Source organism: Lipotes vexillifer, unplaced genomic scaffold (genome assembly GCF_000442215.2).
Source record: "Lipotes vexillifer unplaced genomic scaffold, Lipotes_vexillifer_v1.1 scaffold496, whole genome shotgun sequence".
Lineage (NCBI taxonomy): Eukaryota > Metazoa > Chordata > Mammalia > Artiodactyla > Lipotidae > Lipotes > Lipotes vexillifer.
Genome location: NW_006786690.1, coordinates 938,527 through 953,642, shown reverse-complemented (window position 1 = coordinate 953,642; position 15,116 = coordinate 938,527). Strand labels below are relative to the sequence as shown.

The 15,116-nt window shown below is 56.5% G+C and overlaps 2 protein-coding genes across 2 annotated transcripts in view; one reads left to right on the top strand and one right to left on the bottom strand.

Annotated features, from left to right (window-relative positions):
* The first annotated feature begins 1,394 nt into the window (after nucleotides 1-1,394).
* Nucleotides 1,395-2,105, top strand: TRNP1 (TMF1 regulated nuclear protein 1). Its single transcript, XM_007459099.1, has one exon. It carries the CDS (start codon nucleotides 1,395-1,397, stop codon nucleotides 2,103-2,105), a length of 711 nt encoding a protein of 236 aa, XP_007459161.1.
* An 8,596-nt stretch (nucleotides 2,106-10,701) lies between these two features.
* The window catches only part of TENT5B (terminal nucleotidyltransferase 5B), a 7,085-nt gene continuing 2,670 nt past the window's right edge, over nucleotides 10,702-15,116 (bottom strand). The window contains exon 2 of the mRNA XM_007459098.1: nucleotides 10,702-12,590. Within this exon, the coding sequence (XP_007459160.1) occupies nucleotides 11,568-12,590 (1,023 nt within the window). The 3' untranslated portion in view covers nucleotides 10,702-11,567. The remainder of the gene's footprint in view (nucleotides 12,591-15,116) is intronic.

Sequence of the window (15,116 nt, the reverse complement as noted above, 5' to 3'; positions counted from 1 at the left end):
CCCAATCACTCAATCTAAGGCACTTAAAAGCACTTAGAGAACATGATGCGGGGGTGGGGCGGGGTGGTGTGGGGGTGGGGTGTGCTCCAAAGTCCTCCTTCTCCACATCAAGCCAGTGCAGCGCCCCCATCAGCCTCCTCTTCAGCCTGGGGCGGTAATCACACTGGCCACAATTTCGGCAGGTCCCCTGAGCCCACGGTCAGCTGCAGTTCTTCCCAATTGGTCTCAGCTGGTTTCTGGCCCTCCAGCCCCTGCCACCGCCCAACACAGAGCCCTTTCATTTCTGATGGCACTTTCAAGTGGATGGCAGTGCCATGTTGTCTGGGTCAATGTTTGGAGTGGTGTGGCAAGATCACTTCCGCTGTGGGAAAAATGGCTAGAGCTCAGTTCTATCGTTTTGCCAGTATGACTAAACTCCCAGTTAAGCAGGGTCCCCTCAATGACAGTGAGGAGACCCAGGTATCTGAGTTCCCAGAGGGCATGAATGGATGAGCTTGTCCCTTTCGGCGGTCCAGATTGAGCCACGGACCTTGGGCAAGGCTCCACTACACCTTCTGGGTCTGTTTCCCGCTGTGTGATAGGTGTGGGGACACCTACTGGGAGGAGCAGACAGGAGCAGGGGCTTGGAAAGAATTTTGCCCACTGAGGGGTGGGGCTCCCCTGGGGGGCCACCAAGATGTGCGAAAGCCGCGCCAAGCTCAACAGCAGTGCTGAGGTTTGTTCTGCAAGTGAAGGGCTTGCCTGGTGAGGAACCAACACTGCCAGATCCCCACTAGGAGGCCAGTCGCCCCTCTGTGTTAACCTCTCCATGGCCGCAGGGAGATTGGAGAAGGTGGTCCTGGTGAAGTTTGCGGCACAGGAGACCAGGTAGAGCCGATTCAGCCAAGGGGCAGCGTTTGGTATGTGCAAGGAGACAAGCCTCCTGAGTTGTGTCTCAGGCTTTCACTGTCACATAGTGTGGCTTCAGGCAAAAGCCTACCACAGGTGGGGACTGGAGTCCATGATTTATAAGCACTAGCTACTAGAGCTTATGACTCAGGGGCCAGGCTAGAGAAGATGCGGTCCCCTTCCCACCCAAAATTTGGAGGAGGTGGATAGGGACTGGATGCCCTAGCAGAGGAGCCTGGGTCGAAGGACCAGGGAGCTGAAGGGTTTGGGCAGTGTCCTGACGGGGCGGGGCAGGGGAGGAGGGCTCAGGGCATGCTAGTCTTTGACTGGCTGTGCTGCCCTTCGCTCCGCCCCATAGCCTATAAGACGCACCCGCGGCTGCCTTGGCGCTAGTGTGGGGGTTGCGGCCGCGCCTCTCTCTGTTTTGAGGCCTCTATCCTTCCCAGCGTGGGGGACAGCCGGCCAGACCCGCGGACCTACTGCTGCGGACCGCCGGGGGGCGGGGGATGCCGGGCTGCCGCATCAGCGCCTGCGGCCCGGGGGCCCAGGAAGGGTCGGCGGAACCGGGGTCCCCATCGCCGCCGCCCCGGGAGCGCCTATTCTCCCCTCAGCCCCCGTCCCCAGCTCCGACCTTGACCCCGACCCCGGCTCAGGCCTCACCGCAGCCCGAAGTGGCCCAGGAGTCGGCGGGCTCGGCCGAGGGGCAGGAGCTGCAGCGCTGGCGCCAGGGCGCTAGCGGGGGCGCGGGGCGCACCGGGCCGGCAGGGGGCGCGGGCGGCGGCCCGGGCGCGGCGGCGGCGGCGGCGGCGGCGGCGGCGGCAGGAGGCCGCGCGCTTGAGCTGGCCGAAGCGCGGCGGCGACTGCTGGAGGTGGAGGGCCGCCGGCGCCTGGTGTCGGAGCTGGAGAGCCGCGTGCTGCAGCTGCACTGCGTCTTCCTGGCGGCCGAGCTGCGCCTGGCGCACCGCGCCGAAAGCCTGGGCCGCCTGGGCGGCGGCGTGGCGCAGGCCGAGCTCTATCTGGCGGCGCACGGGTCACGCCTCAAGAAGGGCTCGCGCCGCGGCCGCCGCGGCCGCCCGCCCGCGCTGCTTGCCTCTGCGCTCGGTCTGGGCGGCTGCGTGCCCTGGGGTGCCGGGCGCCTGCGGCGGGGCCACTGCCCCGAGCCCGATTCGCCCTTCCGCCGGAGCCCGCCCCGCGGCCCCGCCTCCCCCCAGCGCTGACCTCCGCGCCGGGACCTTTGGCCACCCCGACAGGCCATCGCCGAGGTGCCGACCGACGGATTGTGGACGCCGGCTGGATGGACGGCGTCACCGACGCGGATGGACAGATTGCCCGACCCCAGGAGGAGACAGTCGGGGGGCCGAGGGCCCAGTAAAGAAGGCTAAACTGAGGTGCGGTCCTTGCGGCAGGTGCATCCGTGGGGCGGGGCGGGGCGGGGCGGTGCAAGGCTCCAGACCTCCTTCCCTAGGGCTTCTGGAGTCCGCTGGGTCCTTAATAAAGCTGTCCGCTTTCTGTTGCTGCCACTCCCAGACCTCTGGCGGAATAAGGTGGTAGCACCAAGTCCCCATTATAGAGTTGGACAAATGGAGGCTGCTCAGATCCCAGAAGGGGTTTGCCAGCAAACTTTTACCTGTTGGAGCCTCCTGCACTGACGCAACACCCCACCCTCACCTTCCACCAGCGGTGCATTTCCTGGGTCCCTTGGGGCTGTAAGAAGAGTCTTGCCCTTGAGGCTGCAGCTTTCTGGCACTACCCTCCGGGAGGCCAGAATAATGAGGCCCCAGGATGGGGTGGGGGCTGGCACAGCGATGTACCTCCGAGTTCTCCTCTCCTAAGCCCCTGTTTCCCATTTGGGGAGATGGAATCCCAGAGACGCTATGGATTTGCTCCCATCATACTTATACTTAGGACCTTCCACTTCTAGGAGACAGGTCTTTTCTCAGGCCCTCATGCAGCTTCGCTAAGAGTACAGTCTGACTCAGATGACCAGGGTGGGGTGTTTGGTGACTGCCTGAAGCTTTGCCAGCTCTCCTAGGGGCTCCCTCCCAACCTGTCACTAAGATGGCTCTGCCAGGGATGGAGCCAGGTGACATCCTTTAACAGGCCCCAGGGTGGCAGGAATGTCATTGGCTTCTAGATTCTAGAAAGTGGGGCCTTAAAGGCCCAGATCTGAAATGAGATCTGCTTCTCTTCCTTTCCACATGCCCTTCAGGCCCCCCCATTCCCCTGCCCCACTCAGCTGTGAATGGCCTGGCTGCTGCGTTGCTGCTCACTGGCTGAGTTGACTGCAGCCTCACTTATCAGTCTGTGATGTGGGTATCTTCACCTCTTGGAAGGGTTGTAGTGAGGTTAACACAGGGCAGAGGTCTGTCTTTTCCCATAAATCACGGAAGAATGTTTTATTCTCTTATATCACACCTAGAAAGAGGCACTGCTTTTGCTGATGGAGCCTAGGAGCTGATTTAAAGTCCTCATTTTACGGAGTGGCAAGGTCAGCTAGGGACAGAACTAGGTCCTAGGCCTGTGTGTGTCCTTCTCGCAGTATCTCTCCACTGTCCAGGGGCAGGGGCTAGATAGAACTGGTGTCAGCTTGTCTGCCGTGTGACCTAGAACAACTCTGCCCTGTCTTTGGGCCAGTTTCCTCAGTCCCTCTCTGAGTGTAGCTGTCCCTCCTCATGTCAGGGCTTAGGAATGGGGAGAAGGGTGTAGAATGAGATAATTAAGAGTCACAGGAATCTGGTGTAATCCCAGAGTCCTCAGGGTCAGGTGCACTGCTCTGAAAGGCAGAGACCCAGGGGCCCTCACCTGTCCTTCCCCCAGCTAGCTCTTCCACTTCCCAGACCAAACCTTTTGCCTGGTTTCTCAGCTAACAGCCAGGACTTCCTGAACCCATTCTTAGCTGGGGAAGGGAAGTCCAGGAGAGGGTCTCAGAGTCTCTGAGAGCTTGTGGACTGGGAGAGCAGTGAGGGGCCCTGGCATCCTCTGGCCTCCCCAGAGAGAGAGGACCTTCCAAAGCTACTTGGGTCATTTGGGGTCTAGAGGCCCAGAAAGGACAAGGACTCCCTGGAGGTGACACAGTGAGGAGCTCAGGCTTCAGCGCTGGGCTGCAGCCAGGACTGTTTGTTTTCTGGGTTGCATGGGAGAGGGACACTTGGTCCAGAGAAGCTTTTAGCTAATGGTGTAAAGTGCTCTGTGTCACCACAATTTTGCCTTTCTCTGGGATTTATTGGTAATCAGCTTTGTCCTGATTTTGGTGTGTGGGGGTGGGGCGGGTAGGGAATTAGAGATGGCTCTTGCTGGAGAAAGTGGTATATGTAGGAAATGGAGATTGGTCCTAGTGTCACAGGCAGCTCTGTCCCCTCCCTCCACTTCCAGATGTCCCACGCTTCTCAGTAAGGGCCTCGGCCAGGGCACACAGTGTTCAGTGACTTGAACCCCAGCTCTTGGTTCAGTGCTCTGTCCACTACTCCTCAGCCAGTTAATAAAAGCCACCTTCCCACCACTGTCTGGCCCACCCAGGGCCCCTCTGGAAGGCTTCATACTCTCCTCAATCAACAAACATTGATCTCTGCTCAGTCCAGGGGCTCAAGAAGCAGCACTGAATCAGAGGGTCTCTGTTTTCAAGGACTTGTGTCTCTCAGCCCTCTTCTAGGCAGCCTGCCCTGGCGATGTTGGAGGGCTGTTTTTAGGCCTTCACAAGTAACTATAGCCCCTGGTTACATACTGCATCCCCACCCTGCATGACTTCCTGAACACTTTCTAGATGGCCCAGCATTCTAGCCCTGGGGACTGGACTGAGTACAGGGGATCCTGGGGGATCTGTGCCGTGAGGACATTGATTGCCACCAGTGAATCTGGAATGTCAGCTGAGGGAAGTGAGGGGCTGGAAGACGAGTTCAGGGTTTTAGTCAGGCCCTGCCCCTCCCCTGGATGAGCCCTTTCGCTCTCTTGGCTGGTCCCTGACAAGTGAGGCGCCTCTGGGCGGCGCCACCAGAGGGCAGTGTGGGCCGCTTCTCTGGGCGTGCGGGCAAGGCCTGGAGCAGGCTGGGAACCCACAGTGTCCCCGCCTCCAGCCAGCCTCTTCCCTTGTTGCCCAGGCCTCTCAGGCTTTGAGCTTTAAAGGTCTGGCAGAACGTGTGGGTACTGGTGGTCACTTAGAGAAGGGGGTGCCTCTGACCTCAGAGGGAAGGTCCATCAGGAAAGACTTTCCTGGAGAGAGAGAGGTTGCCCCTGTTGGCCGTCACGGTCTGAGTAAAAGCCCAGAGTAGTTTCACTCCTCCCAGATTTGTTACACTGATAATTGATCAGAACACCCCATCCTGCCGCTGCCCCCGCCGCCACCTGGGAATCAAGGTGGCTTCCTAGAGGTTAGGCTGAAGCGACAATTCACAGCTAAAGTGCTCCAGTCTTGCAGTGGGCAGTCTCTAGGAGGCTCCCTTCCCCTAACAGCCAGGTCCCTGGAGAAAAACCCGGGGTCCCAGTCTTCTCTGGGCTGAAGGAGAAGCAGAGCCTTTACCTCCTCCCCTGCTTTACAGCCAGCACGGGAGGAGGTATTTGGGAAAGCTGGGAGATCCCCAGCCTATTTCTTTCCACATTAGACCTTGACCGCACGCTGGCTAGGAGTGATGGGGGAAGGGACTTCTTGGTTGTGGCATAATATATTAACCACCACCTCTATGCCAGGCACTGTGCTAAGCACTTTACACCCATTATCTCTTTCAGTCCTCCCAGCTACTCTGCAGAGTAGGAGTTAGCCCCATTTCCACAGATGAGGAAACTGAGGGTCAGGGGGGGCAGGTGACTTGCCCAAGGACATAGAACCTCTAAGTGGGGGACACCTTAAACATTAGGCTATGTGGCTTTTCATTTATCAGGCTAATGAGGGCTCCATTTATCAGGCTAATGAGGGTTTCTGAACTCTCACCCTTTGAGTCTGGGTACAGTGAACCCTGGTCCTTGGTTCTGGGGAGGGATGTGATCAGACATTGGAGGGGTGGCAGAAGGTGGCATCTTCTGCCACCCCTCCAAGGTCTGGGCATACCCCCAGAGGCTGGCTCCCCTGCTTGGTTGTCTGGGCTTTGGAGGGTAAGTCAGGCTGAGTCAGCACACCTGGCTTCAGGCAAGGGCAGGCCAAGGATGCTCAGGGCCTGGGCTTGCCTTGGAGGCTGCCTCCTCTCCCTGCGTACTTGGGCTGGCGTGTTTGGTGCCAAGGAGAGCAAAGAGCCTGGGATGGCAGAGGAAGAGGGTGACAGGCTCCATGGTGGGGCAGAAAGTGTCCCATCTTAGAACTAGACAGACCTGGGATTTAGTCCTGACCTGGAGCTTCTCAGCTGGGAGACCTTGGGCAAGTGACTTCTCTTCTCTGAGCCACTTTCGTGTGTGTGTGTGTGTGTGTGTGTGTGTGTGTGTGTGTGTGTGTGTGTGTGTGTTTTATGGGGAGTTAGGGAGGAGATTATTTCTGAGTATTAAATGAGAGGTCACACTAAGTGCCTAGCACATAGAGGAGGTCTGTAAATGTTCGTTGGAGCCAACCTACCTAGCCCAGGAGAAGCTGCCAGGACAGAGCCCCCAGGCAGTGTGGGCCTTTGCTTCTCCAGAGCATCGCCATATCAGGCATCCCTGGAACAGTCCCCCTTCTCCCCCCCATGACAGTCCCTGAGGAGCTCCATAAGGGAAGAGGTGGAGGAGGGGGCAGGCTTTTTATCCCAGGAACATTCCATTCCAGCTGCTCAGACCAGTGGGGATCCCAGCCAAGGACAGAGGCCCAAGGGAGCTCACCCCAGGAGCCCCCACCCCTTCCAGGGTGGGAGCGAGTGGAGCCTGATTCCAAAATATTGCCCCTGCACCCTCTCTCCACAATGGCCCCTCTAAAGGAAGTAGATGTCGAGGCGTTTGGGTGGGGCTGGGTGGCTATTGGGAGAGAGACAGTTAAAGCTCTTGAAATTATTCTTTCCAGCTCCTCCCAGCTCCTCAGAGCCTCGACTCTGGATCTGACTCCTGGATTCTGCTCCTTCCCTGGGCACCTCCTTCAGGAAGACTCCTCTGATTGACCCTACACAAGCATGGCACCCTCCTCACTTCACAGGAGCCCTTCACTTCACAGTGGCAAGGGGCTGGATTCTGGGGAAGTTGCCGATACTATGAATTTCTCTATATATGCTGCATTTGACTTTGGCTTACACCGTACAACTGAAGATGTTACGGCAAGTCCTTGAGATGCAGTCAGATTGTTTAAGAGGGCAGCAAAGCTTTCCAATGTGAAAGTGAAAAGGATCTCTTTTAAAAATGTCATCATTCTTTGACAAGTCACAGTGCAGCTGGGGTCCCCATTTTGGTAGATGCTGTTGCTTCTCAGTCTAACAGCACCAGGAGGCCTGTTTGAGGGGAAACATTGCTCTGAGCAATCCCTCAGTTCCCCTCATTCACCGTCCTTGCCCTCTCCAGGTGGGCACGTGCCTGCGGCCCCTCAGAAAGGTAATGGGCTGCTGGCTCCTAGGGGACACACCTCTTTCTCAGGAAGAGGTGTTGGCAACATAATTCTAAGTTTTAAATGAAAAAAGGGAACACATTTATTCAAATATCCTGATGGTAGAGGGAAGGGGGCCACACTGACTCACACATAACCCAGAACTTGCAGAGTTCCGCAAAATGAACGCATATAGAGTCAGTTCCTTGATGTATACGTTCAGGAAGAATAAATCTCAGTGATGTGAGACAAGCACGCGTGGTTTTGAGGTTTACTCTGTGAGTGGCGTTGCCGCCTTTCCTTTTTGTGTCTGTCACGGCTTTTTAAGTTGGCAGTTCCTTGAGCAGCTTCTGTTTAGTTTCGTTTGGCAATCTGGGCCTGCTTACTGATTTGTAGACTGACTTCTCCCTTGACCTGGCTCAAAGTTGACCCTCTTTATGGAGTCTTCCCCAAATAAGGATGTGTTGAGGAAACTAGGGGATGGGATGCACGTGTGAGACTGTGTGACACAAAGGGATGCGAGCGTGTTTGCGATAACATGGCAGCATGGTGATCCGTGGAGGATTGTGTGTGACCTTGCTGGTGAATGGGTGGACCTGTCTGTCACTCAGGCTCCCAGCAGGAGACACAGCACCCTCAAACTGGGCAGAGACTTAAAAAGGGACTATTTCCAAAGATGGGGGCTGGGCTTAAGAAACTAACAAGGTATATGCAGCTCTCCAGGGCTAGCAACAGGGAGAAGCCATTACAACTCCTGGGCCTGAAGGGGTAAGAGAGGAGAGGGGAGGGGAGGGAAGGGCACACGGACCCGGAGAGTGCAGCTGTGTGGAGAGGGCCCCTGACGGGAGCGGTGGTCTTTGGTTGAGAGATGTAGGCAACCACGGTGACCTGATGGGAAGGGAGCAGGGGGAATAAACACCTTATTCTCCTCTTCCCTCCAGTATCTCCTGCTGGGGACTCTCACTGGCTGAACCCAACAGAGAGGTAGGGAACAAGGGGGCCATCGATGCACAGTCCGCCTCCCTCCCGCCTCCCAAGGGCACAGAGCCTGAAGAAGGGGGGAGAGTGGGACTGGAAGGGCCGACGTGTGCAACTGCCTGAGGGCGTTACCTTCCATTCCCTAACGTTCACTGCAAGGCTTTTTCCCCCTCTGGAGCTCGCCCCACCCACCATGGGTCACAGAGGGAGAGTGGACTGTTGCTTGGAGAGCACTGTGGGGTTGGGGATGGGGGATGGGTATTTACTCCCTCAGCCTTCCCCTCTCTGGCTCTGATTCCCAGTTCTCGATTCCTTCCTGTCCTGGCATCTTAGATGGCTGCAGGAACTGTCCATGAGAGAACAATGCCGACCAGTGAGTCAGTGTTTTTTTTCACACCCGGAAACACTACACCTCTCCCAAACACACCCCCGGGCACACCTGCTGCCACACGGGCCTCTGACAGTCACCACAAGCCATGGCTGGTGTCACAGTTGCATTCAGAAAATGTACAAACTTGGCAAACAGTAATGCAAACTTTTTCTGTCACATGTATGTACGGGAGACATACTGTCACACTCATCCATGTGAAATCAGAGTGTAGGATGGTGCAGGGGTTAACAGCAATGGCTCTGGGGGCAGACAAACCTCTTTGACCTCTCTGGCATCAGTTTCCTTGTCTGTAAAATGGAAATTCTTGCTCTTCTCTCGTGGAGATGTTGGGAGGGTACACTGAGAGGGTGTGGTCGGGGAGAACTTTAGCAAAGTGATAGTTGTTAGTGGGAAACTCCCGTCTCCCAAGCCTCATGGGGAACACACGCGCCTGCACAAGGTCAGCAGGACACCATCAGGCGCGTGTGCCCTTCCCCAGACACACCTGCCGGGAGCATCTGTACATTGACAAGTCCCCTCCGCCCAGAATGCTCTTTCCCCAGACATCTGCATGGCTTGCTTCACACTGTCTTTAAGTCTTTGTCCAATCAAACGTCACCCTTTAAAGGAGGTTCACCCTTTTTAAAATTGCAAACCCAGCACTTCCAATCCCTTACCTTGCTATGTATATTTTTAGCCATTGCTGACCTTCTAAGACTATATAATTTATTTTCTTTCTACCCCATTAGAATGTAATCCTCACAAGGGTAGGGATCTTGGTCCTTTGTTTGCTGATGTGTTCCCACCCCGCTGGCACACGTGGGCTGAATCCAGTGCACACATGCGTGTGCCGTGGCTTTCTGGCTCTCTCCCCTCTGAAACAACCACGTCCAGGTGAACCCCACTCCCCACCCCAACAAGCTAAGCCTGTGTGCTTACATTGTGAGCATTCCCCTCATGCCCAAAGCAGGAGCTGGAACAAATTTAGTCCCCCCATCCCAGGACCCTAGTTGGGTAGGCACGGCCAGCGTGGGGTGGGAGGCTGCTTTCAGCCACCAAGCAAAGAAAGCCTTTCCACTCATCGTTCCAGCCATTCTGAGCCCAGCAGGGACCCAGTGAGCAGGTGAGATGGCTGGACTCACCCAGCTGACCAGGGGCCTCCTCTGCGGCCTTGTTTTTTCCACCCTGGCTGGAACCATCAAAGCCAGCACTTCAGAGGCCACTAATGAGGCTGAATATGTTAAGGACTTTGCAACCTTTGGACCAAAGAGGCTGGGTAAACAGTGGGCAGCATCCAGGCCTGTGACTGGCTGATGCCCTGAGGCATCAGCCTGCCTGAGAGCTTATGGCTGGTAGCTGGCACTCACTCCCAGACAGCCAGGCATGGCCCCAGATGCGTTTGGAAAGGAGAGTCCCTGCCCCTCTAGGGGACCTGCTTAGAGCAAGCCAGAGTATGTCCATCAGCAGTAGGGGGTGAGAGAGGAAGCTGGAGGATTGAGGGAGCCTTTCCCAGCAAGGAGGCCAAGCCTCGGCTCTGGCTCCGAGGGTCCTAGAAGACCCCCAGTCCCAGCTGCCACCACTAGGGGGTGGGTCTCCAGTCCAGACTCACCCTGCTTGTTCTCCACCTGCTTCCTGGGAAGGGTTAGGGAAGGGTGAGCAGGGCTGGGATCAAGCAACCCTGAGCACTGGAGTGTGAGGCCAGGTCCAGGGTCATTAGGACTCCAGGTAGGAAACAGTGAAATATTTGCTCTTTGGCAAGAGACTTGCTGAGGTGATGTCCAGGGGCAAGTCACGGCTGTGTGGACAGGGGCTCCTAGGACAGCTGCCAAGCTGGGCTGGTGCTGGGGGAAGGAGGAGCATTCCCCAGCTACAGCCCAGGACTCAGACCCTGCCCTCCAAATGTCCCCTCCCATAATACAAGCCAGACTCAGGCTGGGGGAAGCAGCCACAGATCCCACAGACTGTGGAAGGTCCTTCTCCCAGGAGAAAGCATGGTACTAGGTTCAGTGTAGACAATCTTTATTGGCAGGTGTTAAGAGTGCTAAATAGTAGCAAATACAGAGGGAAGGGAAGTGGGGCGTGGCTCTCCTCCCCCATGTAAGGACCCTGTAACCAGGCCAGTGGGGTGGGAGCACTTGACTGTGGCTACCTTGGACCCAGCACCCTCTGGAGAACAAGCTCCCAGGCAGGAGGGCTCCTCAGGACATGGGGGAAGGGAGCTGTACCCCGGCAGGGGCATGGGCTGCGTCCCACCCCAGGCTGCTTGGTTCCTGTCCACTGCACACCTCAACCGACAGCTTGGGGTAGGGGTGTTAGGGGACTGAGCTAAACCTATCCCTTTCCAAACCTATCTGCCTCATGCCTCAGTTTCCCTCCTCCTAGTTAGTGGCCCAGCCCAACCCAAAGTGAGTAGTTCCCATAACATACCGTATTTTAGCCACTGTGTGGGCTGCAGGCCCTCGGAGGCTGCTGGTTCCACTGTGGGCTGGCCCTACCCAAAAAAAACCCCTTCTAGGCCACAGAAATCAACCTGAGATGATAGGCATTGAAGCTACCATCCCAAACATTCTTTGTCTGCTGAAGGCAATTGACCCCCAAGACGAATTTCCCCTGCACCCCACAATCATGCTGGTCCAAAAGTGTAGTGCAAATAACCAAAAGGTCCATTTACCAAGAATCTAAGCTTGGCCTTCGGCCCACAGGGGCTTTACTCGGGGGAGGAGTCTGGTCTGTTCAGTTTAAGGCCCAACCCTGCAGCAGTGCTGGGCTGCCTGGCACGCGCTGCCTGTCTCTGGTCATGTTCTCCATGCACTTCTGGAGGCCCCACTCCATCTGCAGAGGCCTAGTCCCTTCCGGCCAGGGTCTGAGTCAGTTACAAGGCAGCCAGGTGGGATAGGAGGCGTGGGCCCGGGACAGCAGAGGCTGCACGGGGGTCACGTAGTAATTGACAGTGGCGGGCACGACCCCATCAGGGACTGGGGAGCGCCAGGCCAGGGAGGCCACGGCCGCCGGGCCCTGCTCGGCCAGCGCCTGGAGCGCCAGCGTGGCGATGAGGGCCAGTGTCTGGCGGCGCTCGTGGCTCATGAGGCACACTGTGCTCTCGTTGACCACCCGGTGCAGCGTCACCAGGCAGGCGTAGCGGCGCACCGAGTCGGCCCCGCTGAAGTGGGCCTCGAGGTAGCGCTCCAGCATGCGCTGCTGCTCCGCCAGGTCCGGGAAGTCGATGAAGAAGCGGGAGCACATGTAGCGCTGCAGGGCGCTCACGTCGGTGCTGGGCTGCGGCCGTAAGCCCCGCACCAGCAGGTGGCAGTACTTGAGGAGGCCGCCCCCTCGGATCTCTTCGGGACTGCGTGTGGCGATGACGCGGTGCCGCAGGTGGTCCAGGGCCTCGGCGAAGTCCCCGTACAGGCTCTCGCCTGTCACCGTGGGGTGGAAGGCCTCGGACATGGGCGTGGAGGAGCACTGGCTGAAGAGCAGCAGGGAGTCCAGGAGGATCTGGAAGGAGTCTACGCTAAACTCGAATTGGCGCCTGACCGAATCCACGAACTTGAGCTCCACGTTCTTACCGCTCTTGTTGGACAACGAGATGAGGCTCCAGCGGTCCGTGTCTGTGCACACTTTCACCAGCTTCTGCACATAAGCCTCCTTGAGTGTCAGGGGTGTGATCTTGGCCCGGCTCACGCCGGCCGGCAGGAAGTCCAGCAGGCAGGCCAGCACCACCTCTTTGGTCAGCTGGAAAGATGCCTCGCTGCGCAGGTCCACGCGGAACACCAGGTCCAGGTCCTTGTAGCCCAGGCCACTCTCGGGGTGCAGCACGTGGCTGGCGGCCGAGCCGTGCAGCCGCACACCATGCACACGCAGTCCCTGCTCCTCCAGGCTGCTGCGGACAACCTGCAGAGGGGATGGCAGGAGGGAGAAGCATCAGCGACCTGGGCCCCTGGGGTCCGCTGTGGGCTTCCACGTAATAATCACAGTGACATCAACCACTGTTGACCACTCATCAGGTGTTGTGCCTTTGGAAAATCATTTAATTCTCTAAGCCTAAGCCTCTATTTCCTAATCTAGAGAGTGGCCCAGTTTGGAGGAATGACTCAGCAATAATGATAGCACATACGTGCATAGAATTTACTAAATGCCAGGTCCTGATCTAAGCACTTTATACATTAGGATATAAACTCACGTAAATCTTACAGTGACTCTATGAGGTGGGTATTATTACTCCCACTCTACAGATGGGGAAATGGAAGCACAGAGGGGCCAAGTAACTTGCCCAAAGTCACACAGCTGGTGAATGCAGAGCTGGGAATTAAACTCAGAGTTCATGTCTTAACCAGTATGCAATTCCACCTCTCTAAAACTTCAAGTAAAACACTTCATTTTGTGCCAGACATGATGCAAACTGCTCAAATGTGTTGGGAATGTAACTGGCCGTTCACATGCATTACTACATTAATGCTCACAATAATCCTGTTTGAGTATTATTACTCCAATTTACAGATGGGGGACCTGAGGCACAGAGAGGTCATGTCCAAAGTCAGAGAGTAGTTGGGCTGAGACTAGAACCCGGGACAGTTGGATTCTCAAGTCCGTGCGTGCTCTTTTGACTATGACACATCCATTTATCTTTACAAGGACACAGTGAGGCAAATATTAGACTAATTTTACAGACGAGGAAACTGAGGCTTATAGTGGTAAAACACTTAAGGCTCAGAGAGGAAGCCATTCAGAAATGGCAGGGCTGGAAGTTGAAACCCAAACTCTTTCTGCTCTTGGGTGAGGGGATGGGTCAAAATCCCTGGACCTGGACATTCCGTTTTCTCAGCAGCCCAGAGTACTTCACACACCGAAAGTGACCAGGCAGCATTCTTACCCTGAGCGATTCTGCAGCCCCGCCTTGCTGCCAAGTCAGCTCCAGACCCGGCTGCTCTGCAGGCCTCCCAGGGAATTACTACAAAGAATGCATGTAAGTGCTGAGGAGGCAAGCTGCAGTGGGGCAATCTGAGGCGGGTGGCTCCCTCCAGAAAGCTTCCAGGAGGAGGACCCTGACTAGGGGAAGGTATTATCATGGCTATGGGGGGGGGGGAACATCCGGCCATCAGGGACCTGCAGGGCCAGGAAGCTGGGGCAGGGGAAGAGGAATATTGGCTCGGCACCTATTGGGTGCCAGGCATTGGACCTTCTTACCAGAATCTATGGGGAATAGATCTTTAAAATCTCCAAGTTATAGATGGGGAAACTGAGGAGTGAAGTTACCTGCCCAAGATCACCCAGAGGTGATCCAGGTATGGCTGACTCCAAAGTCTATCTTCTTTCTACCACATTACCATCCCAGGGTTTGGAAGGAGCAGAGGCCAGAAAGTAGGGTTCTAATCCTCTCTTCCTTTCAAAATTTCAAAGTGAGGGTAACCCTCCAATCACTGAAGCCCAGGGCCAGAGTAGCTAGGGAGCAGGAGGGTGGGGGTTGGGGAAGCCTGGCCAGGCAGACGGGAGAGGCTGGAAGTAAGGGGCCAGTTGTTGCAGTCTGGCCTGTGGGACTTCTAACCCACACTCTGGTAGCTGGCAGCTGTGCCCATGTAGGCCAAGGGGAGAACTGGGCCAGCCTTTGTCCTAAGGGCCCTGGCAGACCTGCAAAGTAGACCAGCCCCCTCTCCAAGTCCCATTAGAGCTGACTGGGCCTTACTCAGTGCCAGCTCCTGCCCCCAGGCTGATGCCCACCCTAGGGCATGGCATCTGGCCTGGTGAGTAGGTAGGAGTACCCTTGTTAAATTGCCTGTGTCAGGCTGTGGGGCCGGCCGTGTCAGCCAGCCAGCCAGCGGCTGTTGTCTCTTTCCCAGGTGTGACTACAGCCAGCTTGGCAGGCAGTCCCCAGATAGATACCGCCACACCCAAGGACTGCAGGGCAGCTTGGAGCCTCCTGAATCAGACTTTCCAGCCATGGAGGGGGCAGTGGTTGCACGTTCCTTTCTTCTGTACCAAGGCCCTCCCCCAAACCACTCTGCTCCCAGGCTGCTGCTGAGACCTGCAGGGAGACCATAGGTGCTGTCAGCCAGCAGGCTTACAAAACTTGAATCCAGAGCCACTTGATGCAGGCCTCTAGCTGCAGCTGGAGAGATCAGAGTCTAATTCAATCCTCTGGACCCAGAGAGGGCAAAGGACTTGTTTAGGGTCACACAGCCAATAAGTGGCTAAACTTAATTAAAACCAGTCCAGGAGCAGGGGGCCTCCTACAGGAGAGTGGGTCCCTCTAGCCCAGGGACAAGCAAGAATAGCATCTCTAACTGCCCAGATCACTGCTGTAGGAAAACCTTGTCGGGGTAGAGAGGGAGAAAGGTTCCAATCCTTGAACCATCGGACAACTCAGCACTAGTGAGAAGCCCAAAATCAACAACCAGCACCCCCCCCCACACACAAACAGTA

Bases quoted from the DNA above. Each gene is read 5' to 3' on its own strand.
- TRNP1 (XM_007459099.1), top strand. From the start codon at position 1,395: ATGCCGGGCTGCCGCATCAGCGCCTGCGGCCCGGGGGCCCAGGAAGGG.